The following is a 25,213-nucleotide window of genomic DNA, read 5'->3' on the forward strand; positions in this document are numbered from 1 at the left end:
GCCGGCCATCGCCGCTCCTCCGCTCCTCAATACTTTTTCTTGCCTTCACGCGCTTCATCATGCTCGCGAGCCACCCACCTCCTCCCGCCCACCACTGCCGCCAAGATGCTCGCCCATGGACACAACCGACAGAGATGTCTTCGTAGCCGCATGCGCGGCGTATCATCCTTTTCACGAAGAAAAGATGTCTACAGCCGTTGTGTGTGTGTGTGTGTGTGTGTGTGTGTGTGTGGAAGGGGAGGCTGCCAGTGCACGCGCACACAAGAGGCCGCCGGGCGCCCTTTCTGCACACGTGCACCACCCTCGTTCGCGTACTGCTCGGTCGCCCCCTCCTCCACACACACACACACGCACACGCCCTCCACGTCTCAATCCTTCTGCTGCCTCCTCCCCACCATCAACACCACACCCGCACTCGCAAGCCCGCAGCACACGTAGCGAAGCACACAGGGCACAGCCACAGCCACGATGCTGGTCTCGGAGAAGGCACAGCCGCTGCGGCTTTTCAACTGTTTACTTCTACATGCTCACAAAGACGACGAATCCGACGATGAGGCGTGCACCATGCACAAGAGCGCCGCCTCTACCTCACCAGTCACCGACCCCATCGCCGCCGCAACAGCAGTCGGTGCAACGCGTCTGTACTTCACTGAAGGCGGGCCGTCAGCCAGCCTGGCGGCGCTGCAGCGCTACCTTAAAGTTGAAGAGGCGCACATCACATGCCCGCTGCTGCGTGTCTTGCAACTAGCGCCGCAGGCGCCAACAGGCAACATGCAGCCGCTAGTGTACGTTGAGCAGGATACGCAGAATGCCGTATCGCTATCCGACGAGACGCAAGGGCGCCGTGAGGCCGTCCTGACGACCTGCTCCGGGGTCTGCACGCAGGAGACGATGCCGTCAAGGTGGTATCATGCGCCCGTTAAGGCCGCCCTATGCGTCTTCCAGGAGCTCATGCGTGCACCCACTACGTCCGCGGCCAGCGAGCCGGCCTTCTGGGCGTTTTTAGAAAGAGTTGTGCTATACCACGCGCGTGACTTCTACCGCGGCGCTGTTCAGGTGGAACTGCAGTGCGTTTTCGTGCCAACGTTTGAGGATAAGCAGAGCACGGCGTACAGCGTCGACGTCTTCGGTGACTACGTCGACGAGGAGGACCAGGCGCAGAAATGTGGCGCCGCAGCTGGTAAGGGCAGGACGGCAATGAAGGTTTGCGTGAAGAGCACCGAGGCCTTCGAGCACGTCATGGCGTATCTGAAGACACAGTGCCCGCTCCTCGAGGCCGACTTCGGGTCGTCCCACTTGGTGGTGTACGCCAAGTGGTCGTCGCGGCTATCCGCTGCACGCGGCTCCAGCCATTCGCAGCCACCGGCCGCAGATGCCACCGGCGCAGTAGAACAGGCCGCATGCTTCGTGTGGCTGCAAGATGACGCAGAGGGCGCGGGGCGGGACGGTGTCTACGCGGATGCCGCGCTTGAGGCCCTCCTCGACGAGCTCACCCTCGCCGCCGCGTCGATCAGCACGCCATCGAGGGCGGCCGCTGTTCTGCAGGAGGAAGGCGTCAGCGCCTTCTTCGAGGCGTGCTGCCTCACACACACGCTGAAGAGAATGATCCGCAAAAACTTTCAGGCGGTTGTGCGGCGGCAGCGGCCGCTGTTCCACTGGGTTATCTCGCTGCCCCCGTACTCCCGGCTGAGCATGTCCACCACAAGTGCTGCTGTCACTGCGATGCGCTTCAGAAACAACGCTGCGGTGTCGCGGGCGGTGTGGAGCGTCACCGAGATGCTTGTCCACTGGCAGCAGCTGTCCGACTCCGCGCACGCGCTAGCAAATGAGGCGCTAAAGCGGAGTTTTGGCAGAGCGAGCGGGCCGTCTCTGCAGATCGTGTCTGCCCCGGCGCGGGTCCCGCGCCAGCGCCGCGCCATCCAGCAAAGTGCCCTCTATGGCGACACCTTCTCCGGTGGCTCTGCCCTTGACCGCCAGCGCGGCAAGGTCAACGTCCCTCACCTGTACGGGGCTGACGAGGGCCATGGCGCGTCTATCAGCCTCAGCTCCACTCAGCGGGGGTCGGTCCTGGCGGCATCTGGGTTATTCCACAATCTGCGGAGCATCAAGGAGGACTCCTTTAACAGCACATCGGTGCTGGATGCTGAGGATGTGTTTGGTAGCTACCCTAAGCTCACAACGCGCGTTGTCAAGCGACTCGTCCAGAGCCAGACAAGTGTCCACGCGGCCCAGTGACGTTGCAAGATTGGCTCGCGCGTGCGTCGCCTCAGCGCACGTGCTTGCATGTGTTTGTGTACGCATATTACTGCTCGCTCCCTCGCTCTGTTCGCTGGAAGTACTTCGCTCTTTTTCAGCCAGCGATCTCGTCATCGATCCCCACACACGCACACGCCATGACGACGTGGCGGGGACACGCCTCTCCCTGCGCGGCATCTCGGCGTCCAGCGCCGACGACGTGGGAGGGAGGGGGGAGCGCAGAGCGGTGTGGCGCTACGCATGTTGGCCATCAGATCCTGGATGGCGTTGCGTCGGAGCCACCCGCGGCCGCGGACACGTTTGTGGCACCCGTATGACAGGCGAAGCGTCCGCGTGCCTCGAGCCTGTCCCACCCACGCCCCGGCCTTCACAGTGCCCACTGCTGGTGTGGCGGGGAGCCTGAGAGCCGCCCCTCCCCCCCGAGCGGGGATGCGCCAAGGCGGCGGACCTGCGAGGCGGCGGTGCGGGCAGAGGTTGAGGCAGGGGCCGTGCGCCGATGGCTGCGTCGGCGCATTGCTGTGCCGCGTGTGTCTACGGCTGGCTGGCGCACGGTGCGACGGGGGCCTGTGACACGGCCGACGGGGAAGGGAGGAGTGAAGCTCGTGCTCTGCGGCTGAGACATGGGCCACACGCTGGACGCGGCAACGGATCCTTCGCTTACGTTGGCTTCTCTCCTGCTGTTTTGTTCACCATTCCCCGTGATGTACATGTCCGAGGGAGAGATGAGAATGAGGGGGCTGGGCGGGGGTGCGCCACGCTGCACGTTGTCTTTTCCCCGAACTTCTCGTGTTTGGTTCCCCCGCCTCCCTTTCGCTCGCTCTCCTTTTGTTAGCTCATATAGTTTGCCTGCAAGTGATGCCGGGTGGCTCTTGGTGCGCACGTCGCATCATCCCGTGCGAAGCAGAGGAGTGGAAAGAGGAGTGCTCGCCGCTCATGAGGACTACTGCCGACTTTGCGTGCTACGAGCACTAGTACCATTACCATTTTTGCTTGCACGCAGTCCTCTCGTTCTCCGTGTCGCCTTGATGGTGCGCTGCGGTGACTCTTCGCGGGTATCCTTGTGTGGGCACGCCTGTGCGTTCCCGTCAAGAGGATGTCGTCGGCGTCCGCGAAGAACGCATCAAGCACCTGTACACTGCATGCGCACGCACGCACGCATATTCTCCCCATAGCCAAAACGTAAAAGGAACAGCAGAGTGCCACAGCTGCCTGCGCACCCCCTCCCCCCACCGCCTGGCCCATCTTGTGGTAGTGGATGCAAGCATTTAGCCGCACACTACGCGGCCATATGCTTCCGCTCTGCTATTCTCTCTACGCGTGCTGAAGGCGCGCGTGAGCAGAGCCCCCCTCTTCCTCTCCCCTCTCCCTCGTGATCACGCGCGCCGTGCACTCCCCCACTCTCCTACTCTCCTCGCTTGCTTGCTCTTCCTGTGGCAGGACGGACACGGTCACGCGGTTGTTTTGCTTGGAGCTGGAAAAGGGCGCACAGACGGAAGCACCGCGGCGGAGGGACGTCAACGGATTCTCCTGGAGCTGCTGTCTCGGCAAAGACTGACGTGCAACGGCGATCGTGTGTTGGCGGGGCAGTCGGCTCCACTGGCCTCTTCGCTGTTGCGTGTGAGCAAAAACTGGTAAGATAGACAGTGACGGTGCCGTGTCGGCGATCTCCTGCCCCTCTCCCCATTCCGCTCTGCGCACAGGCGTGCAAGACAGGCCGCAATGAAGCTCTTTCTGACCGTCGTGAGGCGCCACAACTCTACAAGCAGCAGCGATGCCACTCCTACAGATGATGTGGCCCTCTTCGACCCTGGTGTGTGGAGCCGCACAACAACGTCGGAGATGGCTCGCCGCAACGTTTCGGCATCCTACGTTGCGCAGCAGGTGTACCGACACGCGGCACTGACGCAGCTGGCGAAAGCCGCGCTGGAGGGCGCGGTATGCTTTCGATACGGCCCCCGCCCACCAACGCACCTCGATAGCTTTCTTTTCCACAAGCGCAGTCGCCTCACCGAACACGGAAGGAGCGGCACGCTACCAGCGGCAGCAGCGGCGCCGCCCGTGTGCACGTCGTCGCCTCTCATCTCATCCTCATGCTCGTCCTTCTCCGTGAGCATGACGGCCACTTCACCTCGGACAGGCCAGAAACGAAGCACTGCCGCCGGTGCGAGCGGCTCGGCCACTGAGTATGACAGCCTCCTCGCTCTCTGGCTGAGGGAACTGCTCTCCGGCACCGGTATCTCCGTCACCGTGACAGCGTTGCTCCTGTTCGTGGACGGCACCGCCATCGATATGGCAACCGGCAGCGAGGTGCACAAGCCCCTCAACGTAGGCAGCGGCACCGCAAGACAACTGCGCACGCACGAGGACGCCATGGCGTTTCTGCACGCGTGCGAGTCCACGATACGCCATAGCGCTGCCGAGTTTCCGCGGTGCCCGTACCACGTCTGCGTCGCCGTACTTGTCGGCGCTCACGGTGGCTCGCATAGAAGGAACACCGTTACATTCCTCGACGTCGCCGCCGCTGCGCCGGAGAGCGCCGGCGCCGAGGAAGAGGTGCGCTTGCGGGAGCAGGTGGCCCTCTTTGGTCGGCAGCTCGGCGCTGAAGCGGCAACGGCCACGCCTCACGCTTGTCAGCGGACGCGCAAGGCGGAGGACGAGCAGTGGCTTAGTCTCCTGCAGTCCTGCCAACTCTCTCGCGCAAGCCTGGTAGGGCTCGTCTACATCGCGTGCGAGGCAGGCCACGATTCGTTTGGCCACTTCCGCGTCGAGGAGAATGGCTGCGACCCCTTCACTCTTGTCAGTGTCCTACGCCAACGCGCGCTCTTGGAAGCGGTCAACAACGACGTGTTGCACCTCCAACTGCGAAAGCCGTCCCACGCCCAGAAGCGCGCAAATGCGCGATCGGTGAAGCTGCCCACGGGCGATGCCACCACAACATCGCGCGCGCCGGACTCTCCACCCAAGGGGCGGCCCAGCAGAGGGCGGCAGCGGCCGCAGCAGCACCGTTCGAGGCTTCCTTACCTGACGCGCGGCTCGGTGCCGCCGCGTCGCGCACAGGAGCACTCCATAGTCTTTTGCGGTTTTCCTCGCTGCAGCCGCTCCGTGGATCCGCTGGCGCGCATTGGGAGGGAGGAGCGCCACGCACGGGTGGCGCTGTCAAGCGCGGAGCAGCGAGCCAGGAAGCTGGCGGAGTTGCGCTGGATTCTGCGTGCCCATCCGCCCGGCAAGTCCATCGACGCCATGCTGCGGCGCCTCGCGCACAACGTCAATCGAGTGAGCCGACCTGAGCAGCAGCACCCACACTCAGTCCCGCCTCGCTTCTCACCGCCGCCGCTGAACGAGGCCCAACTTGCCACTGCCATCAACCGGTCTTCTACCACTGCCACGAGATGGTCGTCCTTCACCTCACCGATGCGCACGCCCGAGTCCACCTCACCTGGCGGCACGGTGCGGAAGAGGGTGGCCGCTTCGATGCTCCCCACATCCCCGTCTTGTCCAGCCTTGGCAAGCCCCTACTTTACGCGGCGCATCACGACACCGCTGTTCTTCCGCGAAGCCGGTTCTCCACCGCAGAACCAAGACGATCCACGAGCGCACTCCGTATCATCGCGTGCGGCTGTACGCGGCCACACCGCTGCAGGGCTCGAGCGGCGTCGCCTAAACTCCGGCGCGTCCTTCTCCCTCGCCACTGGCTCCCCAAACACGCACACGTACACCTCCGCTCGCCGGCTCTCTGCCATCGAAACGGCCCTACTCGCGCGCGCGCACTCTTCTAACCAGCGCAGCCTTCCATCCCACTCTCCGCGCATGGGCGAGGTAGAGCGACTCTATCCCCTTGTGCACGCGTTTCACGTCGAGATGTGCGAGCAGGACACGCTGATGGCGGAGGAGCTCATGATGCGCAGTCGCATCGAGCACAAGGAGAAGAACTGCCGCAAGACGCTGAGTTTTGCTCGCGCTGAGTCGGTGCGGCGACCATCCGTGTTGTGGCCATCTGAGACAGGAACGCAGCCGCAACGAGAGCCGCAGGTGCCCCACAGCCCCCGGTGGCGCCCAGCGAAGCCACGTCCTTTGCGCATCTTCTTCCAGCACTAGGGGACATAGGGCCGGAGAACACAACCGCGTGCGCCATCAAAGGCAAGCGTCGTCCACAAGCTCATCGTCGAAGAGAGAGAGCAGGAGGGGTGAGGGCGATGGTGAGTTCTGCACGCGCCCACGGAAACGAACAAACGCGTGCATCGCCTCCGCTGCTGACTGCCATGTGACCCTCTCCACCCCCTCCCCTGGGCGCTGCACAGCAGATGCGCGCGCGCCCGTACGCGCCCATCTTGCCCCTCCTCCTCCCTCTCATCCTTTCTTCCTCATTCTTCTGTGTTTCATTGTGGCCCCTTACCCTCTCCGCTACACACCGCACATCCTACGTATATATGCGTTCGCGTGCTCGCCCTCTGCGCTCCTTAAGGTGTGCGCGTGTGACCAGGCGATGACAGGAGGAGAGAAGGGGAAGGGAAGGAGGGAGGGGAAGGGATGCAGGGCGTGGCCGTTCGCGCGTGGCCTGGCAGACCTGCGCCACCATGTACAAACACGCGCTCTCCACTTACTCACATTTTGTGATATGCGCACGCCTACGCGTCTTCGTGTGTGCCGGCTGCCCGCTTTCTACGCTTGCGTCGCGCAGCTTCTGTTGCTTCTCTCACTCTTCTCATTTTGCACGTGTGCGTGTGCGAATTCGTGCGTGCGTGGGTGGGCGCGAGGAGCTGCAGTCGATGCTGCCGGCAGTGCTGGTAGGCGGCAAGAGAGCCCGCCGTGTGTCTCTCTGATCCGGCCAGGGCCTGGCCGCTCCCCCATCTCTCTCTTGTCTTTCAGTTGTACAGACACCGACTCACTCGCACCCACAGGCACGTGCGCGCTGGCCCTGTCGCCTTCCTATGTGCAAGTCGTCAGGGTGGCACGCAGACAACTCTGTAACCCAACGATCATGTGGACGGCGACAACGATGGGCTGCGCGACTGGTCGTGCCGACGGGCAGGCGCGTCCGTGTTGTCCCCCGTCCTCACCATACATCCTTCCGCAGCGGCAGGGAGGTGGTGACGTTGTCGACCACGCCTCCGTGGCCTGCAATGGCAGATCGCAAAATCACGCTATTTATCATATTCCCCGTTCTCTTTCCACTCAGATGAAGAGCCCCGGCCGCTGTGTCCGCTTCGCACGCACGCCACCCACAACCTGCAGACCGCGGATGAAGCGCCTAATCAAGAGCCTGCAGCATTTCTCGGTGACCTCGTCGGAGCACGTGGAGTCGTTCAGCAAGATGACGCTGCGGGACTTTGGTTTCTATGTCAGCGACGCAGACGCAATGAGATACGTGGCAGACGAGGCCTACCCCATTGCAGAGCGAGCCTTTCAGCTTGAGAACGCACTGCACCAGTGCAGGCTCAGCGCCAGCACAGCGCAGGTCTCCCCCATGGCGTGGAAGTCGTCAAGTAGCGACACGCTCGGTTGCTCGACGCTCTACCAGGACGAGGCGGTCACGCTGTGCTGGTTTGTGCTTCCACCTGGCAAAGCACTCCCGCTCCACGATCACCCGGGGATGACGGTGTGGCAGCGCGCCATGCACGGCCGACTGCATCTCTGCTCCATCACTCGAGAAGCTGACTCACAAACCGGCACCGGTGCATCGACGGCGCCGATCAACGGCACTGTGGTCTTCGACGGGGAGCTGGACGGGGTCGGGGATGCAATTCCGGCGTCGGACGTGCTGGGATTCACGCCCACAGACGGCGACGGCGGCGGCATGCTGCATGAGATTCGCAACATCGACGCGACGCAGCCCGCCTTGTTTGTGGACATCATTTCACCCCCATACAACCAAGCACCGTCCAACATTGTATGCGGCTACTACACCGCCGAGCCCCTCGATGCCACCGCCACGCTGCTGCCCGCTCTCGCGGCGGACTGTGGTGTGCGCCATCAACTGAAGGCGGGCGACAAGGTGCGCCTGCACCCCCGCATCAACTACAGCGGCCCTGCCATGAACGCATTTCTGCACGTGGTGTGAGGCAGAGGTTGGGGAAAGAAGGGGAACAATGTAACACGAGGCAACACGCGGCGGCAATGGAGAGGTGGTGAGGGGCTGTAGGTATACACTCGTATGCTTGCAGCATCAGCAGCAGCGGCGGCGATGCCATTGCGAAGAGACTCCGCACGTGTGGTCTTGACACTCGGCTCCACCCGCCCTCTCAGCCGGCACTCCTCCATCCCCATCTGTATCCGCCGTGTATCGGGCACGTCACTATCACATCTACAACGAACGCGCGTCCGCTCAGCTTACCCACCACAGAGACCAAGTGAGGAGGGGAAGGGGGGTAACTCCAACCGTGTTGCAAGGGGCAGTGCAGTGCAAGCCTCAAGAAGCACTGCACCCTCCCCCCCCCACTCATGCACCCAGACCTTCTCTCCCCATCTGCACCGTCATGCGGCGTCCACTTTTCTCCAGAGAACTCTGCTGCTTTCCTCCTTCGCCAACCGCCTCTGTGCATCCCCCACGCTGGCCTCCGCAGCGCACGGCGTGCCCGTTTCCTCTGCAAGGAGCCGCACCTCTCGCCTATAGCCGTGCAGCGCGTCATTCAAGCCCTCGTCAGCGACCACCGCGGCCGCCGTGCACTTTGCCGATGCTGCGCCGCAGTCTGCGCATGCCGGCGCCGTCGCCGGCAGCTGCGCAAGCAAACGAAGTCATCGTGTCCGGCGGTGGTCTTGTTGGGGCTGCCATGATGGCCTCTCTACAGCAGCTGCGCAGCCATCTTCACAGAAGCAGCGCCGCGCCGCCCCTCGCCTCGCACCTGGCCCGTCTGATGCTGGTAGACTCGGGGAGGCGGCCGGTTTACAACGCTGCCAACATGATGCACACACTTCGCACCGTCGGCATCACGCCCGTGTCGAGCAAGATCATCGACAACCTCGGCGCCTGGGACCAACTTACCACCAAGCACCCGTACTACCGCATCGCCGTGCGCCACGAGCAGGCGAACAGCCCCTCCCTCGGCGCAGGCGGTCGCTCCTCATCCTTCTTCATGACCAGTGTTCTGGGCAACAGGACGAGCTGTGAGCCTCTCCTGGAGTTTACCGACTTGCGCAAGCCTGTCGGCTTTATCTGCTTCAACGCGGAGCTCAACAGCTGCATGATGGACGTGGTGGAGGCTCGACAGCGCGCTCTCGTCGACACCCCAGGCGCTCACGACACGCTCTGCTTTGGGACGCACCTCGAGGGAGTGCAGATCCCGAGCCAAGGGACTCTTGAGGGGTCGTGGGGATCGGCGAGGCTCGTCTCCGGCGAGACCAGCACCGATGTTGCGTTCGGTCTGCTTCTCGGCTGCGAGGGGCGCGGCAGCTCACTCCGCGACGTCCTCTCCACGCCGTCGCTGCAGCAAGACTATGCGCAGACGGCGTTCGTGTGCAGCGTGCGACTGGAGAAGGCAGACGACGGCAACGTGTGCAGCTTCCAGAACTTCTTCCGAGATGGCAAGATCATTGCGCTGCTGCCGACCTCCGAGGACACGGCGAACATCGTCTTCAGCACCACGCAGCAGCACGCAAAGGAGCTGCTGGCGAGCACACCGGAGGACCTCGTCGCAGAGCTGAACCGCCGTCTCTGGTCCTTTGCGCCGAACGACATACCCAGGATCCGCGACGTGCCGCAGACAACCACGCCAGATGGAAAGGTGTGTCGCGCGCAGGGATCCTTCCCGCTTAAGCTAAACCTCGCGACCATGCCCTACGCCCCACGCGCGATCCTACTCGGCGACGCGGCGCACAGCATTCATCCCCTTGCCGGACAGGGCCTCAACCTTGGCATCTACGACCTCTGCGCCCTCACTTCGGTGCTCGAGCAGGCGATCCGTAGCGGCCAGGACATCGGCAGTAGCGTCGCCGTGGGGCAGGTATTCGCCGGCCATATGCTCAGCCACACCGCGCCCATTATTACAGGCATGGAGATAATCAAGAAACTCACGCACTGGACGCCTGGTCTGGCGTCTGTAGGGATGAGAGCCCTGAATAGCGTTCCATTCGTCTCCACCTTGGCGAAGGACGCCATTCTGCAGGTGTCCTCTGGCGCCCTCTTCGCTGCACAGCACAAGTGCTGCTTCCTCCTTCAGTAACCTCCAACCGTGTCCGCGTCGCCTTCGTTGGCGCACACGTGGAAAGACGAACAAGAGAAGGGAGATGAACCAGCTTACGCCGCCTGCCCCCATGGTCGAGAGGAGGAGGTGAGGGGCCCTTGGGGATGGGGTGGGGGTTGTTAGCATGCCCATTCTCTGCGGCAGAGCACGAGCTTCACTCCTCCCTTCCCCGTTGGCCGTGTCACAGGCCCCCGTCGCACCGTGCGCCAGCCAGCCGTAGACACACGCGGCACAGCAATGCGCCGACGCAGCCATCGGCGCACGGCCCCTGCCTCAACCTCTGCCCGCACCGCCGCCTCGCAGGTCCGCCGCCTTGGCGCATCCCCGCTCGGGGGGGGGGGGAGGGGCGGCTCTCAGGCTCCCCGCCACACCAGCAGCGGGCGCTGTGAAGGCCGGGGCGTGGGTGGGACAGGTTCGAGGCACGCGGACGCTTCGCCTGTCATACGGGTGCCACAAACGTGTCCGCGGCCGCGGGTGGCTCCGACGCAACGCCATCCAGGATCTGATGGCCGACATGCGTAGCGCCACACCGCTCTGCGCTCCCCCCTCCCTCCCACGTCGTCGGCGCTGGACGCCGAGATGCCGCGCGGGGGTGTCCAGCGGCATCGGGGATAGGAAGGCGACGCACGCGCACATAGAGAGGGAGGTTGGTGAGTGCGTTTTTTTTTTTGGGGGGGGGGCAAGGAATGAGGCGCGAGTCGATGGCAGCGTACCCTTCTCCAGCCCTATCTTACACCCTCCCCTGTGTGTGCACGCGTCTCCGGCCTCCCCCACCTCCGGTAAACCACTCTCTCTCGGCCATCGGAGGATCTGAAGCGTGACGGGATGCAAAGAGAAAGCAAGCACGCGACTCGACAGCATCAACTGAGACACACGCGAAGCCGCCGCAGCGACGCGCGTGAAAAGCGGCCCGGCTGACAGGGCCGCCATAACTGCAGGACCCGCGTCCCTCTGAGACACGCAACGTCGTTCTCTGCTGCCCCCCTCCCTCGGTGCGCATGTGCAGCCACCGGCAGGGCCTTCTTCATTTTGCTTCCTTTTCTTCTCCTCGCCTGCTCGTCCCCTCTCGACATCACCACTCGTCGCGCTCCCCTTCTCCCGATGGTGTTGGCAGCGACGCCGACCCGCCTCCACGCGCACACCCACACGCACGCAGAGATACTCACCTACGCGCATGCCATGGCCACGAGTGCCGAAGACGGCCACGTTGCCTACGAGGCACTCACGAACGCACAAAAGGCGGAGCTCGCCGCTTGGGTGCGAAACCAGCTGGATAGCACAAACGGCGCCTCACAGTGGCGTCGGCACACGCAGGCGATGATCCGCCAGGCTATGGCGCGCAGAGCCGCGTCCGGTGCACCACTCGACGCCGGCGACATTCTTGAAGAGATCATGCCGCACGTACGCTCTGCTATCCCGCCAGAGGTGCGCGAAGGCCTCTTCCGCCGCGTGACAGCGCAGCTGCACTTGTAAAACGCAGAGCCCATGCGCATCCCTCGCAGTCCGATTCATGCCATGTCTGCTAGCTACAGGCACACCGATACGGTAGCTGCAGAGCCCACGCAAATCACGTTACATCCGGATGAGGACGTAAAACAGTGCACAAGGAAAAGCAGAGCAAACATCTGTCGACGGCGCACGAAGCAGTGCAACACCAGAGAAGCGCAAGCCACCAAGTCCCTCACCCAGCGTACCGCCTCCCTTCTTGGTCTTTGGCATGCAGGCGATCTCCTCGTGAGCGGCGACGTCGGCGTGCCCGTCAGCGCCTGTTCTCTCTCTGTCGCCCCTGTGTCTACACACGTATGTATGCACGCCGCATTCCTCAACGACTTCGCCTATTTCTTGCCTCGCTCTCCAACCTCCTTTCTCTGTTTCTCTTCGGCCCCCCTCCCCGCCCATCCGAGCGCCGCTTGCGTGCGCGTGTACCACAGCACTTGCGTGAACAGCTGCACACGCGACTCGCATCTCTGTCGTCCCTTGTTTTGCTACGTCCAACGAGGAAGAACTTCCTCGCTGATCGCCCCTCACCATCCATTCATCCTTCATTCCGTTCGTCCCTCGTCGCTCTACGTTGCAGCGTTGTGAGACGAGTGTACGTGCTCTTGTACACAGTGCTGCTCGGACGGCTTCGCCCCCTCCCCATTCCTCCTTCGTTCTCTCAGCACGCGTCCGATGTCGTCGGTGTCGAATTCGGAGATTGCGAAGCGTATCCGCGAAGGAAATCAGAAGCGCAGGGAGGAGGAGCGCAAGAAGCAGCAGCTGGAGCAGGAATACCTCGAGGTTGTCACGAAGAAGCTGAATGAGGAGCGTCAGAGTCGCAGCCCGACGCGGTTCCTGCCGAGCATTCTGATCTGCCTTCTCTTCGTGAGCTTCCCACTCTCTGAGCAGGTTGTCGACTGGTATCTGGTTGGCATCTTCTGCGTCCTGAACACACTTCTCGCCTTCGCCTTCACCAACCCGTCGGAGTGGCTAAGCATCGCCTCCACCGTCCTCATCAACTTCCTCCTTGTCCGCTTCTCAAGTGAGATCTACAACATCCCGCAGCGGTTGGTGCAGGTGCCGCTCATCCTGCTCGTCAACTATGTCGCCATAAACCTGCTCATCGTCGCCGCGGCGTACTTCCTGTACGTGAGCCCGCGCTTCCTTCGCTTCTCGCGCAGCTACGGTGGGAAGCGGGGGCGGCAGACGTCCGCCAAGCACAGGGGCCACCACTCCAACGAATATGACGTGCTGGAGGCGTTTGCGATGCAGAAGGAGGAGGCTGAACGCCTGGACCTCCTTCTCTGTCTGCTGCTGCTGCTCAACGTGGCGGCGCTCATCTACTTTGGCGTCATTCCCTTTCACCTCGTTCTGCAGAATGGGCTTAATGTGTTTCGACTGCTGAAGTAGAGAAGGGACGGCCCCCTTCTGGCTTGCCGATGCCCGCGGGTTTACTCGTGTGTGGCGTGTGGCGTGTGGTGTGTGTGTGTGTGTTGGAGGGGGGGGCACGGACTCTCTCGCTCGGTGCGCTCTGTCGCGATGGAATCCTTTCCTCGTTGCCGAGCTTCTTCCGGTTTGTGGTTGCCGGCCCTCCCCCTCCCCCTCCCCCTCCCCAAGCTTGAGGAACCCGTGTGGGGCCGGGATGGGGTATACGCACGTGTGCGCATCTTCGTGCAATCCTTCCCCACTGTGCGCTGCAGAGACCGAAAGGAAAACAAAACTGGAAAGGGCATCAGAGACTCCAGAGACCCCGTTCAGGCCCATGTGGCCCATGATACTCCGCGGTGAAGAGCTGCCGCGAGCCATAGTCGTGGTACCTCACGTGTTCTGCGTTGTGTGCGCGCGCTCCATGCACACATGCGCTCCATACAGTTGCGTGAAAGCAGAATAACGCCTTTTCGAAGGGTGGCATATACATCTGGCGGGCCTCGTGCGTCCTGTGCCCACGTCGCATGTTACCACGCCCTTCTCTCCCTCTCTCCTTCACCGTCCCTCGCTCGCTTCGCTAACGCTTCCCCTTCCGCTGCCGCTGTCGTCCAAATCGTTTGGCCGTCTCTGCAGCTCTGCATCCTGCCATCACGCACGCGCACTCTGCCGGACTCTCTCCACATCTCCTCGTATCGATTTCTTTCGCATCGGGTGCTCAGATAAGCAATGGGGAGGCGTCGTAAAAGCGGGGGCAGGGGCAACGGCAGCGCCGCCGTAAGCGACAGCCCGCCGGATAGCGAGACACCGACGCCGACCCCACCGCCAAGGATTAGCGGCGCTGAAGGGAGGAATACAACGCGTGCCGTGGCAGAGGCGGAAGCCAAGTCAGCAGAGCCGGTCACAATCCAGCCCTCTGTAGAGCCGGCGCAGCAGCCATTAACCGCGGAGGTGGCTACAGCGGAGGCGCCGAACACCTCTGACGCCGTGGCCGCGCTCAACGCGTATGCCTACCAGAGCTCAGTCAACGAGACCGCCGCCGGTGGCATTGTGGTCGAGGACGACGACGCTGACGACAAGGAGGCGGCACCGATGGCGAACTCCTTAGCCGCCCCGGCTTCGCCTCCTCGTGTGTCTGGCAAGAGAGTGGTCTTCATCACATCGGCCGCGAGCGCCAGCTCTTCGAATCACGAGGAGAAGCTGCGCGAGGCTCGATGTGTGGAGTCGGCGTGCACCGACTGCACCCTCATGTAAGGGACTCACGCGATGACGCACGGACATTCATCTCTATTCGGTGGTTTTCATGGGTGCTCTAGCCGTTCGCTGTGCACTGCGAGGGAGTCGGCGTGGAGGACGTGATCTCTCCCAGCAGCGCCGGCTCCGTTTGACACGCGGGCATCTCCCTGAAAGACTACTGATGTAGAGTGTGCCGTTCTCGGTATCTCCAGCTGTGCCGCTGCCCCCCACCCCCTCCCCCTCGTGTGGTGTCGTGTGTCTCACCTCCCTTCTTGACGGTTCCTCCCCGCCTGTGTTTTCCTGTCCGTCTTCCGCAGCGACGCTGTCCCAGAAACATCTGAATACGCGCGAGGCATCAGCACAGCCCGCCCACCCATCACCACACGTGCTGCTGGAAGGTGTGACGTGACACTGTCGCGGCACAAAGTGCCACGCCGTTGCGGTCCCACGTTGGCGTCTCTCTCCCCACCTTCCGCTTTCCCCATGAGACGGTGCGACGCTGCAGCGCCCCCCCCCCCCAAGCCCAACGACGCCCGCCTCTTCTCGTCTTTCCTCGCTTGCCTGCGTTGCGCGGCGTCGCTATTTGGGCGTTGGCGAATCCGCGCGTCGCGCAACCGCCTGCTCGGCGTCACTGCCGGGTGGGGCGCGCCGCCAGGCGGTGCCCCCCCTCCCTCGCCTGTGCCCGTTGGGGCCCGCCTAGTCCCCCTGCGGGTCGCCCAGGGCCCTCGGCCGGGGCCAGGGGCGCGGCTCCGCCGGGCGCCACCGCAAGGGAAAGAAAAAGAGGCGAGCGCAGAGGGAAACAGAATAGATCCGCAGGCGAAGGCGCGCAGAGAGCGAAGGAGGTTTGATCCTGTGGCGCGCATGCGCGTCAACGGCATGTCGAAATAGCGGCTATCGCTGCGCGAAGAGAGAGCATCCTGCGTGGGGAATCATCTCTGTCGGCGTGGTTCAGCATTCGTTTTTGTTGTGGTCTTTTTCTTGTCAGGTGAACACCGTGTTGCACGCGGATGTGGAGAGAACTTCGATGAACAACAGAGACAACCATATCATGGCGAGTGGTTATTTGGCAGACCGTGCGGTTTACGGAGGAAGGGTGGTAGACAACAGAACGAGCACGTAAAAAAAAAATAGAAGCGGCCTTGACTCCACCGTTTTCTTTGGTCAGCGTATACGCATCACACTTCGGGTAAAAGAAAACGCGAGAGAAATCCGGAGTTAAATTTCAAGACAAAAGCGAACTGGAAGACGACGACGACTTCGGGTTTGCTAGGCTGGATGCATTCTCAATCAGGAAATCACTTTTAAAAAATTCGAAACAATCCTTAAAGTATCAGAAAACAACGCGTCAATGACGCAACGGGGGTAGGATTGTGCAGCGTCGCTGTACACACACACACGCAAGCACGCAGTCGACTCCACCACCACCCACACGCCAAAGAGCATTCCTTCTCGATGTTGGAAAACGAAAAAAAAACACGACGTGTCTGCTCCGGCTCAGCACCCTGGGAGGTGCAGCCGCGGAACTGCGCGACATTCCTCCTCAGGCCTTTGGCTCCCGTGAGTCCCCCTGCTTGGTCTCTGGTCCTTGCCCTTCACCTTCGAAGGCGGCGTGTGGTTTGACAACAGGGCAGCGCCGCTCCTGAACGGTCTTGGCGTCCTCTGCGATGACGTTGCCGTCAATGTCAATGCGGTCGCAGATGCGTGCCTTCGGCAGCAGCAGGAACGCGAGTGGGATGACCAGCAGCGGCGTGCACAAGTGGCCCGCTATGATCAAGTATGGCACGTTCTTGAAGTTGCACGGCGGCTTTGCAGAGACAGGCCAGAAGTTCTCCATTAGAAGAGAGCCCACGGCGAGGGACATCGAATTGCCGGCGCTGTTGAAGCCAGCCAAGAGAGCGAATGCAATCGTTTCCGTGCCGCGCGGGCACAGGCGGGACATGAGGATCTGCCCCGGCATCAGCGACATCACAAAGCAGATTTCGTACACAATCGCGTCACCCAGAATATACATGGCGTGATCCGGAATGCCAATGTGCACGTTCCACCGCTTGACGATGATCAGATCAAAGACCGAGCCCAGTGCCTGCAGCAGTGTCGTCGCGATAAAGACAAAGGCGTACCTGTGCTTCGAGAAGAAGCGGGTGAAGAGAACGGCACCGGTCACACCACCGGCGTCCGTGATGAGGGCGCCGACAGTCTGGTAAAACGTGTACGAAAAGTGCGGGCCGTCCGGCAGGCACTTGGGCTTCGCGAGGTAGAAGTTGGAGAGCGCGCCAGGGATCTGTAAGTACAGGAGAGAGTTGAGGTAGATAAAAACGGCTGCCTTGGCGACGATCAACGGCAGCGAGAGAAAGGCGCCAGCCATGAACACGGTGGCGATACCAATGCAAGCGTACAGGAGATGGCGCCGGGTGCCGAGCACCATAACACAGGCCTGGGTGGTAATGCCGCACGTCATAATCAGCGCGTACACGATGAGCCGCCAGTTCCGCACTGCAACGTCGACGTTCACCTCCACTGCGCCGCCGAGACACGAACCAATATCTGGCTCCACGAAATCTGCGTCATCATCCTCTCGCGAATCACCGGCGACCTCGGCCACTGCGAGCCCCTTCACGTCACCAGAGTCCACGATGGACTCTACCACGTGACCATCGACAGCCTTGGCGGCCTGCTGCTTCTCCAAGCGCTTCAGCTCCCAAAACTGCATGAGGGCGTCCTTGCGGCGGTTCGTGCGGTTCTTCTTTTCACCGTACATGTTGAAAACGAAGAAGAAGATTGTCGCGAGCTGCAGCGCAGCCGACAAGATGATGCCAACGTACGTCAGCTTGGCATCTGACAAGGGTCCCATCATGCAGGACGCGAGGATGGTGCCGACAAACGTCATGGCCCACACCCAGCTCACCACCGATGGGCCCGCCTCAGGGTTTTCGCGCATCGACCGACTAAAGTGGCCCTGGGACAGAATGTCGATGTTGGATTTGCCAAAGCAGGTGAGAAACACAAACGCCGCAGCGGCGTTCGCCGACGACTCCTTCGCAGGCAGCAGTGCATACGCCAGAGCGGCCGCTGTGCCCAGCACTGCCGAGAGCGCCATGTACCACCGCTTCGTGTAGCCAAAGAGCGCGATCACGTCGGCAATCGAGGCGATGAATGGCTTCAGCGACCACCCGAGACTGTACATGGTGGCAAGGCGCTGATACCGTGCAACGTTCAGTCCGTAGTGGACAATGAACATCGGCTGGCGAGAGACGTTGATAATTCGGCTGGCTGCACCCTTCGACAGCGTGTAGCACAGACCGAGAGAGAGGGAGAACTTGGGTCCAAAGGCGGCAGTGACCTCGCCGAACAGTGGGATATAGCGCAAGCAAGGCGCAGCATTGAACCACTTCGTCGCTGTGGGGTGCTCATACTCTGCATGGGTAACCTCAGTCGCGCCATCTTCGCGGTGGTCGGCAGCGCCGCCGTTGCGCATCTCCTGAATCGGATGTGCGGACGCCATGGGAAAGCAAGAAAAACGTATGAAAGCCAAAAGTTGTACAAAAACGTATGAGCGAAGACACAAATTACGAGTCAAACCGTTGTTTTTTTTTAGATGGTGTAGTTGCTGCTTTACTGAAGTTGTGGAATTAAAAGAAAAAACATCACCGAGTCACTGTGAGACACTTGGCACGCAACGTTGTAGAGAATGAGTAGGAGGTGAGAAGTCGAGGAATGACAAAAAAGGGGGGGGAAGTAGTGACGTCAAGTCACAATGCACCTTGGCGGAACAGCTTTATGCATGCCACGTCGTCAAGCCTTCCATGACGTTGTCGGCAAACGACGAAAGCAAACCTCGTTTATCCACCAAGAAAAAGGAGTTGTTGCCTTTTTTATTTTTTGCGGTATGCGTTGCGTCCTTCACGTACGTCTTCAGCACACCGCCACTGGAACCCTTGGCAGAGTTTTCCTGCAGGGAGTAGGGAGAAAACGTGTGCTTCATGAACGCGCAGCACAGGAACAATCGCGGCCACTTTCAAGCCACCGATGCCCCTCCGCTTGGACGGCCTTCTGAGGGCGTCGCGATGCCCTCCTCTTCAATCTCAGCGGCGGTTGGCTCGGAGTCTTCTTTTAGCACCCCAGCACACCAGAGAAAGTTGATACTACCAAACTGCTCCCCATGAAGTGGCGCGACCAGCACTCCTTCGGTTGGTAGGAAAGTGATCGGGTTCCAGAAGAGATATAGAGTTGATTAGTGGTGGCCGCAATCACTAGGAACGCACAAGACTTCGTTAAACAGACAACCGGTATGCCAGCCACCACAATAGAATAATAAAGCGCGGGTTCGCATGTGGTTGTGAGACTGCGCGGCTGCCTAGCCACCGTGGAATACTGCACCATTCCCACACCACTGGAGAGCATCTGAAACGCAAGTCGCGAAGCACTAAAACTCGCCATTGGCGAGCCATTTCCGAAACCTCATATTAGTGCCTTCAGGCGTGGGTAGGGGAGAGGAAAAAGATCAATGACGTTAGCAGAAAGTCTGTGTTTCGATAACGCGCTGCAGGGGGCACGCCAGCGTCGCGGGCACCACCGCAGAGTCTCAATCATCACAGGTACCGCACACTATACATGCGCGCAGAGAAGCAACAACAAGCTGCACTGACCACCAGAGCTAGGCCACAACCACGGAGAGCACAATGCTGCGTTGCGTTTTCAGTCCACACAACAGGTGTAAAAGCGTAAGAGGGCCGTGATGGTGTGAAAGAAATGGAAGAGCGATGGGGCACCCTTGATTTTGCTTTCGATGGCACCCCAGCGCACCACGCAGCACTTCCTTGATTACGTCGCTGCAAGCCCGCGCTTGCTACGCCCTCCGACTGTGTGACGCGATGTGAGCGGCCCGCCTGTTACTGCAAGACAGTGGAATCAAGGAAGAAAAAAACTTGACAAACGAATAATGTCCGGTTCGTGACTCAAAGCACGTGATGGTCCAGCACAAGCCACGTAGAATGGTCGCTGCTGCTGCGCTACCGTGCTGCCGACGACCAACGGAGTATTCAACTCAAAGTTGATCGAAGCTGCGGACGGCAAAGACGGAATACGTGCAGGCTCCAGCTAGCAAGGTACCGAAAAAACACACGGCTGCGCATGCACCCTCGCTTCCCGCACACACAGCAAATCACGACAGTCACATAGCGAAATATAAGTGTGGGATGTGCATGGCACCACGGTAGAGAGAGTGGCCTACACCCACTGTCTCTTCATCAAAAAGTACTCCGTCAACCGTGCCTCCGGCGTGCCAGGTTCTGGCTGCCAATCGTAGCCCCAGCGCGCACGCGGCGGCAGTGAAATCAAGATGGACTCGGTTCGACCGCCAGACTGGAGGCCGAACTTCGTGCCGCGGTCAATCACCAGGTTGAACTCCGCGTACCGTCCGCGGCGGAACTCTTGGAACTCCACCTGCTGTTCTGTGTATGGTGTGTTCTTGCGCCGGTTCACAATTGGGATGTACGCATCAATGTAGCCCTTGCCCACCGCCTGCACAAATTCGAAGCATTTCTCAAACGGCCACTCGTTAAGGTCGTCGAAGAAGAGGCCGCCAATCCCACGGGCCTCGTTTCGGTAAGGTATGAAGAAGTACTCGTCACACCACACCTTGAAGCGCGTGTACACGTCAGCGCCGAAGGGCTTGCAGAGGTCCTGTGCGACTTGGTGGAAGTAGCGGCAGTCTTCCTCCACAGCATAGTACGGCGTGAGATCGAAGCCGCCACCGAACCACCACACCGGCTCCTTGCCCTCCCTCTCGGCAACAAAGAGACGCACATTCGCGTGCGATGTGGGGACATGGGGGTTCTTTGGATGGATAACAAGCGAGACTCCCATCGCCTGGAAGTTGCAACCAGTCATGTCAGGGTGCCGCTCTGTCGAGGACCCTGGCAGTCCCTTCCCATACACGTGTGAAAAGTTCACGCCGCCCTTTTCGATCACGGCGCCATTCACCATGACGCGCGTGCGGCCGCCACCGCCGCCCTCGCGTGTCCACTTATCTTCCATGAACGTTGCCTGTCCGTCCTCCGCCTCGAGAGCTTCACATATGTCATCCTGAAGCTTCACAAGAAAGTCCTTTACAGCTTCGATTGCAAGCGACATTTTTAGAGAAAATATTTGTCTGGGCCACGCGTGGGGGTGATAAGGTAACACTACGGTGATGGAGACCCGCGCTACTGTCTCTTTTCGACTTATCCTGAGCCAACGATGCAACAAGGAAGAAAAAAAAGCTCATGAGAGAGCGAGTGCTTCACCGTGAGAGGTGATAAGAGGGCAAACATAAAAGGAACAGTAGCAGCGGGCACACACTGTCACAGCGCAAGGCAGTTGAAAGCACCTGTGAACACAAAAGCTGCCAAGAGCACAAAAACAGCTGGAAGACGCAACTGTGGCACTTTAGCTGTGCGGCACAAGGTGTTTTCCTGAGATCGTATAAAATCAGATGCTACACACAGTGAGGGATGCCAGCTTTGTTTTCTCCATGAGGAGTTGACGCCCGCATAACATTTTATCCTTACGAGAACTTTCGGATGCGCCTTTCCATTTCGAACACAAGCGAAGAGGGTTTTCGTCGCTCTTGTTTCAGCATCTTCAATATGCCGTACAAGATGAGGTAAACACCACCCCACCCGGCCTGTAGCACGCCCCATCGGCTGCTGCAAAGCAGCCGTACACACGCACTACAACAGTGCACCAACTCAGTCATCTCAACAAGGCCTCTTCCTCAACCTCTACCCACCACCTGCCTCGCAGGTCCCCACTTGGCGCATCCCTATCAGGGCGGCTAAGGATTCTTACAGCAGTGGGCAGTGTGGCGGCCGGGGGGAATAGGTTCGGCTTGCATTCGCCCGTCGTCCATCACCTGGATGACACAAACCCGTTCAGTTCCACAGGCCGCTCCGATACTACGCTATGCACGACCTGAACGCCGACATCCATAGCGCTACATCGCTCTCACCTTCCCCACGTCGTAAGTGCGTGGCTCTGACACCACCAGAAGAAGATTCGCATTGCTAGGGATAGAACCGCCGCCTGGCTTTCACAGAGAATAGGCACCGGAAACTGAAGCCACATCCAGAAGTCTCCCTTCGCGAGAACAGAACCGAAAGCGCATTAATGAGCACGCTCTATCCGCGTTTTGCAACGATTATACGGATTCCGACAACGACAGCCGCTGACATGCCGACTATCGCGAGCAAACAGCGCGCACCGTTGCCACTTCTGAGAATGCCATCAGGCTTCTCTGCTGCATTCGCCTTCGGCCGCGGTGGTACTGCCAAAGGTAAAGCTGCGAAGTCAGACGCAAACACTCGAACAGCACCCCAATCAGTGTACACAATTTCTTTCGTCGAATCCGTTTCCCCACCTGTGACCATCATAATGAATTGAATCAGGACCCGATCAAAAAAGTTGTAGCGAGGATACCGCAACGCGCCTGCAAAGACACCGACAAGTTGCGGAGACCATGATGACTGATTGAGAAACTTGCGTGTGTAAACGTTAGTCGTAGCGGTGTTCTTGTCTGACTTGCGTGCTGTGAGATTGACGCTGACGAAAGCCGACGGCATAGCGTTAAGCTCACTATGGTGCTGCTTGACATACTTGATAAAGGCAGCGCTAAAATGCCCGTAGCGAATGGACCCACCGAGGAGAACCTTTTCGTAGTCTGCCAGCACGTAACTGTTACCGTCCTTGATGTCGACAACATCGCACCGCGCCTTTGTCTCGTCGGTGAGTAGCGTTGCTATTGTATCCACAATCGTTTTAGTATGCCCGTCTGTTGTAGAGTACAACATTAGGTACTTGGGGCTCTGTGACGCCATTGTGAACAGACAGAAGCTGAAAGCTGACAAAATTCCCTGAAGCACGTCACTTGAGAAACACGCAGCACCTCTGATTCAAGGCAACAACTCCGCAGATGGCGAACTTGTAAAAGGGAAAGAATACATGCTAGCACCTTGCTGTCGGTGATTAAGTGTTTGGCGTGAAACCAACTCCCACGATAAAAGCGAGAAAAAGCAGTGAGTAAAAGCATAGACCAAGGCCCAAGAAGATCAGAGAAACGATCTATCTTCGTCGTTGCAAACACTCTTCCGCCGACGACGCTCCGACGTCTACACATACAGCGCCTCTTCTGTGTAACACAGTAATACCAAATGCCACATGTTAACAGTACGCTGTCTCAGGCGTTCATTCTGCTACAACCATTACTTTTTTACACAGTATTCCCTTTCACGCTCACTCGAATCGCCTGGAAAAGAATGCAAAATAGAGAAAAAGACCAAGAGGCACGTATGGGTTCTGCGAAACGGAAAAAGAAAAGTAAACTGTGTGTGATAGAGGGAGAGCACTTCCATATCAGTAAATAAGTTCAGTCAAAGATAGGAACAACTAACTGCTTTCCTTTCTTTTTTTGCTATCACGCTCATTCTGCGCTAAAACATGAGGTGGACTCCACTCTACCCTGCCTGTTCAACGCCAGCCTCCTGGTGCGAAACCGCCGTAGGCGCAGGCGATACAGCAATGCGCCGACGCAGCCATCGGCGCAGGGCCCCTGCCTCAACCTCTGCCCGCACCCCCGCCTCGCAGGTCCGCCGCCTTGGCGCATCCCCGCTCGGGGGGGGGGGCGGCTCTCAGGCTCCCCGCCACACCAGCAGCGGGCGCTGTGAAGGCCGGGGCGTGGGTGGGACAGGTTCGAGGCACGCGGACGCTTCGCCTGTCATAAGGGTGCCACAAACGTGTCCGCGGCCGCGGGTGGCTCCGACGCAACGCCATCCAGGATCTGATGGCCGACATGCGTAGCGCCACACCGCTCTGACTTATCGATGACGTCAATGCTTCGTCCTAGTACCATACTGAGGTGTACACCCTCATAAAGGAAAGAACTAAAGAAAGGAAAAAAAAAAAGGATGCTGCGACCCCAGAATCACTGAAAAAAAAAAAGGGAGTGGCACGCAGGAAATATTCCAAAAGCAAAAAGAAATACCGATGTGAACACGCTGCTCACCCATTTCACTCTTCCTTCAGTGCTTACGCATTTCCACCGCAGTAACAATCGAGGCAATTCCGAAGGCGATGGCCAAGCGGTTCCAGCGCTTCGACTTATCAGACTCCTTTTTCTGCTGATTCCCGTTCTCTTCTCCACCCTTGCAGGATGAAGCAGACCTGTAGACTTCAGAGAAATGATTGCCGTCAACCAACCACTCATTTAGCATTACCGCTGCATCGACGGAGTGGTTCATCTTCTCAAAGTCCTTCGTGATGTCGCCGTCCTTATAGCGCATGAGAATGCTGCTGCCACCTGGATGCATGCGAGTTGCAAACTCCAGCGGAACATCGTACTTGTTTCCGCGGTAATAAACGCGGATGGAGGAGGGCTCGGCAACGTACTGCATGATGTAGTGCTTACAGTTTATGTTGGGTTTGTTGGTCGCAAAACAGTTGACTGGCTTATGAAGTTGAAAACTGCCCACGCAAAGAGGAAAAGACAATCGCGTCGCTTTTTGATCAATGGAGAACGAAATGAGAGTGGAATGCAAAAAGGCAAAGAGAGATGAGAGGCGGCAACGGGCACAAGAGCGCAACGCATCCACATGCCCATTCGCCCCGCGTTGTTGAGACAGCCACTACAACGATACTCGTGCCATCTCTTGCTTCCGAGACGTGTCAAATTTGCAGTCGGCATGTCGCCCTTTTGTGTTGTTTTTCCTCATTTCAGGCTACATGGATCATGATGCACCGGTGCGAGAGAAATGCGCGCAGAGGTTGCGAGTAGTAAAACGAAAACAAAAGCACACAATGATTCCCGCTTACAAGGAGTCCCGATAATTGCATGACGGATTCCCATTCCCTTCGGCGAGCCTCTATCGTAACAGAAAATTCTGTGATCCAAAGGTGAAAATACGAAGAGCTTGCGTGTCGCTTGCCCCTATTTGAAGTCGCTAGCTCGCCAAGACAGCTTCAGATGGACTGGCCACATTGCAGAACAGGAGCCAAAAGCACGCGAAAACGAAAAGAAGCCCAGCTTCCAAGATGCGTTTGAACAAGCTAAGGTTATCCAGTCGCAACTCTTTACACCGAAACAGAGGCCGTGAGGTAGATTGCGTTACGAAAAATACAACCCGAATCCCTTGTGCAACGCGGTTATTGGCTGCTTGTCGCTGCGCTCGGAAGCGGCGCTCAACCCAAGCGAGCTCCATGGTGCCCCCCCCCCCACTGTTTTACAAGTTGCCTCGCATTTGTTTCCTACCGGCTCAGGCAAACTCACACTCGCATCTGCAAATCTTGTAGGGGGAAGAGCGGCAGGAAGGCGATAAACAACGTAGCAGCTACCCACCAAAAAGTAGTGGCGGCCCGTTTTACCCCATGTGCAAAAAGGAATTCTGACTTCAATGCCGGTGCACCTTCAGACAGGCACCCTTTGGGACGCTCAGAGAAGCGTGGTGGTAGCCGGAGAGACACTGGCGCAGGCTCAACGACATGATTCGAGCCTGTGTATCAGCCCGTTAGTGTTTTACTTCGTTTCCTGCGCCCACTCTTCGACCGTAGTGCCACTCTATTTTGCTGTAGCACTTTTTGTCTGAGTTCCACCGCAGCCACTAGCCTCCTTC

General features: G+C 59.5%; 10 protein-coding genes across 10 annotated transcripts; 6 read left to right on the forward strand and 4 right to left on the reverse strand.

The window, feature by feature from the left end:
- Window positions 1-468: 468 nt before the first annotated feature.
- LINJ_06_1260 (hypothetical protein, unknown function) lies at window positions 469-2,235 on the forward strand (the record flags this gene model as incomplete). Its single annotated transcript, XM_001463166.1, has 1 exon — window positions 469-2,235. The coding sequence occupies one exon, from the start codon at window positions 469-471 to the stop codon at window positions 2,233-2,235; it is 1,767 nt and encodes a 588-aa protein (XP_001463203.1).
- Window positions 2,236-3,975: 1,740 nt separating this feature from the next.
- On the forward strand, window positions 3,976-6,351 carry LINJ_06_1270 (hypothetical protein, unknown function; the record flags this gene model as incomplete). Its single annotated transcript, XM_001463167.1, has 1 exon — window positions 3,976-6,351. The coding sequence occupies one exon, from the start codon at window positions 3,976-3,978 to the stop codon at window positions 6,349-6,351; it is 2,376 nt and encodes a 791-aa protein (XP_001463204.1).
- Window positions 6,352-7,432: 1,081 nt separating this feature from the next.
- On the forward strand, window positions 7,433-8,314 carry LINJ_06_1280 (conserved hypothetical protein; the record flags this gene model as incomplete). The annotated part of the gene is made up of 1 exon (XM_001463168.1): window positions 7,433-8,314. The coding sequence occupies one exon, from the start codon at window positions 7,433-7,435 to the stop codon at window positions 8,312-8,314; it is 882 nt and encodes a 293-aa protein (XP_001463205.1).
- A 613-nt stretch (window positions 8,315-8,927) lies between these two features.
- LINJ_06_1290 (conserved hypothetical protein) lies at window positions 8,928-10,412 on the forward strand (the record flags this gene model as incomplete). The annotated part of the gene is made up of 1 exon (XM_001463169.1): window positions 8,928-10,412. One exon carries the CDS (start codon window positions 8,928-8,930, stop codon window positions 10,410-10,412), a length of 1,485 nt encoding a protein of 494 aa, XP_001463206.1.
- Window positions 10,413-11,534: 1,122 nt separating this feature from the next.
- LINJ_06_1300 (conserved hypothetical protein) lies at window positions 11,535-11,906 on the forward strand (the record flags this gene model as incomplete). The annotated part of the gene is made up of 1 exon (XM_001463170.1): window positions 11,535-11,906. The coding sequence occupies one exon, from the start codon at window positions 11,535-11,537 to the stop codon at window positions 11,904-11,906; it is 372 nt and encodes a 123-aa protein (XP_001463207.1).
- Window positions 11,907-12,605: 699 nt separating this feature from the next.
- LINJ_06_1310 (conserved hypothetical protein) lies at window positions 12,606-13,322 on the forward strand (the record flags this gene model as incomplete). The annotated part of the gene is made up of 1 exon (XM_001463171.1): window positions 12,606-13,322. One exon carries the CDS (start codon window positions 12,606-12,608, stop codon window positions 13,320-13,322), a length of 717 nt encoding a protein of 238 aa, XP_001463208.1.
- A 2,791-nt stretch (window positions 13,323-16,113) lies between these two features.
- Window positions 16,114-18,075, reverse strand: LINJ_06_1320 (putative pteridine transporter; the record flags this gene model as incomplete). The annotated part of the gene is made up of 1 exon (XM_003392176.1): window positions 16,114-18,075. The coding sequence occupies one exon, from the start codon at window positions 18,073-18,075 to the stop codon at window positions 16,114-16,116; it is 1,962 nt and encodes a 653-aa protein (XP_003392224.1).
- A 1,724-nt stretch (window positions 18,076-19,799) lies between these two features.
- Window positions 19,800-20,705, reverse strand: LINJ_06_1330 (coproporphyrinogen III oxidase; the record flags this gene model as incomplete). Its single annotated transcript, XM_001463172.1, has 1 exon — window positions 19,800-20,705. One exon carries the CDS (start codon window positions 20,703-20,705, stop codon window positions 19,800-19,802), a length of 906 nt encoding a protein of 301 aa, XP_001463209.1.
- A 1,025-nt stretch (window positions 20,706-21,730) lies between these two features.
- Window positions 21,731-22,426, reverse strand: LINJ_06_1340 (protoporphyrinogen oxidase-like protein; the record flags this gene model as incomplete). Its single annotated transcript, XM_001463173.1, has 1 exon — window positions 21,731-22,426. The coding sequence occupies one exon, from the start codon at window positions 22,424-22,426 to the stop codon at window positions 21,731-21,733; it is 696 nt and encodes a 231-aa protein (XP_001463210.1).
- Window positions 22,427-23,626: 1,200 nt separating this feature from the next.
- On the reverse strand, window positions 23,627-23,998 carry LINJ_06_1350 (hypothetical protein, unknown function; the record flags this gene model as incomplete). Its single annotated transcript, XM_001463174.1, has 1 exon — window positions 23,627-23,998. The coding sequence occupies one exon, from the start codon at window positions 23,996-23,998 to the stop codon at window positions 23,627-23,629; it is 372 nt and encodes a 123-aa protein (XP_001463211.1).
- Window positions 23,999-25,213: the final 1,215 nt, after the last annotated feature.

Source organism: Leishmania infantum, chromosome 6, assembly GCF_000002875.2.
Source record: "Leishmania infantum JPCM5 genome chromosome 6".
Classification (NCBI taxonomy): Eukaryota; Euglenozoa; class Kinetoplastea; order Trypanosomatida; family Trypanosomatidae; genus Leishmania; species Leishmania infantum.